The 1,781-nt window shown below is 25.7% G+C and overlaps 1 protein-coding gene across 1 annotated transcript in view; it reads right to left on the reverse strand.

The window, feature by feature from the left end:
• Nucleotides 1-398: 398 nt before the first annotated feature.
• Nucleotides 399-1,781, reverse strand: part of LOC100569905 (serine/threonine-protein kinase pakG) — a 36,670-nt gene continuing 35,287 nt past the window's right edge. The window contains exons 17-19 of the mRNA XM_003243176.4: nt 1,210-1,281; nt 758-1,144; nt 399-690 (exon numbers count right to left, since the gene is read on the reverse strand). Of these exons, the coding sequence (XP_003243224.1) occupies nt 399-690; nt 758-1,144; nt 1,210-1,281 (751 nt within the window). The remainder of the gene's footprint in view (nt 691-757; nt 1,145-1,209; nt 1,282-1,781) is intronic.

A 1,781-nucleotide genomic window follows, 5' to 3' on the forward strand; every position in this document is an offset into this window, starting at 1 on the left:
CATTATTTCAATGTAACAAAAGAAATGATAAATCATTAAATATAACTAAAAGATTATTCTAAGCTAAGAAACATACTTATATTAAAGTATAAATCAATATGAAATAATGCATATGTTTACCCTTCAGTGGAATTAAAATTGGTAAAAAGTATAAGTAGTTTAAATTATTTTACTTGAATTGAAATACAATTTCAACAGATTACTTTTGGAACAACCTAATAATATTACAATAGTTTAGGAAATATTTATACATTTAATGGATAACTTATAAAAACAAAAAAAAAGTTTATACAAATGTCAGTTATAAAATATACACATAATATATAATATATATATGTAAATTATATACTATATATATAAATATATTATGTAAGTAATATTAATGTTTATAACTATATTTATTTCTTTTTCGCATGTCCCCAAGTATGTTTTTCAAGTTCTATCAATGAATCAAAGACTTCATTGCAAATTTCACATATTAATCGTTTTTTTGAGTCATTGGTAATTGGTGGTTCATTTAGTTTTTTATTAATACAAGCGTCTAAATGTTTGAGCATTGTTGTACGTTTAGTTAACATGCGATTGCACAAAAAGCAATATAAACATGTTTTTTTTTCAGAATCACATTTTAGATAAAGATGTTTGGAGGTACAGTGAGCCCATAAAGCAAATATAAGATCCGTTGTATATCTAAAAAATACAAAAATATTTTTTGTTAATAAGAAATAGTTGAAATTTGTTGATGTTTAATACTTACGGGCAATAATTACACTTAAAGGAGTCAATAATGTTTGGTCCTAAAGTCTTCAACGCTTTCAAAAAATTCGTTCTTTTGGCCAATTCATGGACTGCTTTTGTTTTATGTTTTGATGTTACGCAAAGTTGCAAATAATTAAAAAGGATTAACTGTTCAGTTAACGGTTCAGTATTTCCTGGAGTAGAAACAATATCCACAGGTTCATGTATAGTCTCAAGCAGCGAGGAATGCTTTAAAACTTCATGTTTTTTGCGTGACTCTGGACTATAGAGATACACATCACAAATTGGACATTGAAACATTGGTAATGAAATATTATTTATAACAGCTAAGGACCATCTGGAATCTCTAGTCTCTATGTATTTTCCTAATTTACATAAACCAGAACTGAAAAAAAATATATACTTATAAATTACAATATATTCAATTGAATTCTTTAAATCAAAATATACTTTCTATTCTCAGCAGCACTGTCAATAGCAGATGCTCTCTTGGGCCTAGGCTTTGTTAATGACGTGTTCGACCTTTAAAATACAATTTTCTCATTACTAGGGCTCAGTAGTTGAAGGAATTGCATATCATTCTATATGCTCTCAATTTATAGCAGACCATACTAGAAATCGGAGATATACTACAATAGTGAGTTAAAAAATTTTAAATGCATAATTTGCATATTTCTTCAATTTTAGGGGAAATACGCATACTTTTTTTTTGATTTTCATATGCATTATGCATATATAATATATTTCCTAAAAAAGATTGATCTTATTCTTTCTTAAGCTGTGTTTTTTTTTTTAATAAAACTCAATATTGTTTAATGAAGTTGTTTATTGTTATTGTCGCAGTTCATTATTAATATAAACGACAACGGTGCAAAGCACATTTAACGCTCTAATATTACAATGTACTATCTTCTCAAATATAAGTTTATTTTAAGTTTAAACTAATTTTTACAATTCAATAAAATTTCAACATAGGAAACAGCAGTTTTCTGTAATATTTTAAATATTATAAATTTATATTT

This window comes from Acyrthosiphon pisum, chromosome A2, assembly GCF_005508785.2.
Source record: "Acyrthosiphon pisum isolate AL4f chromosome A2, pea_aphid_22Mar2018_4r6ur, whole genome shotgun sequence".
Taxonomy (NCBI): Eukaryota; Metazoa; Arthropoda; class Insecta; order Hemiptera; family Aphididae; genus Acyrthosiphon; species Acyrthosiphon pisum.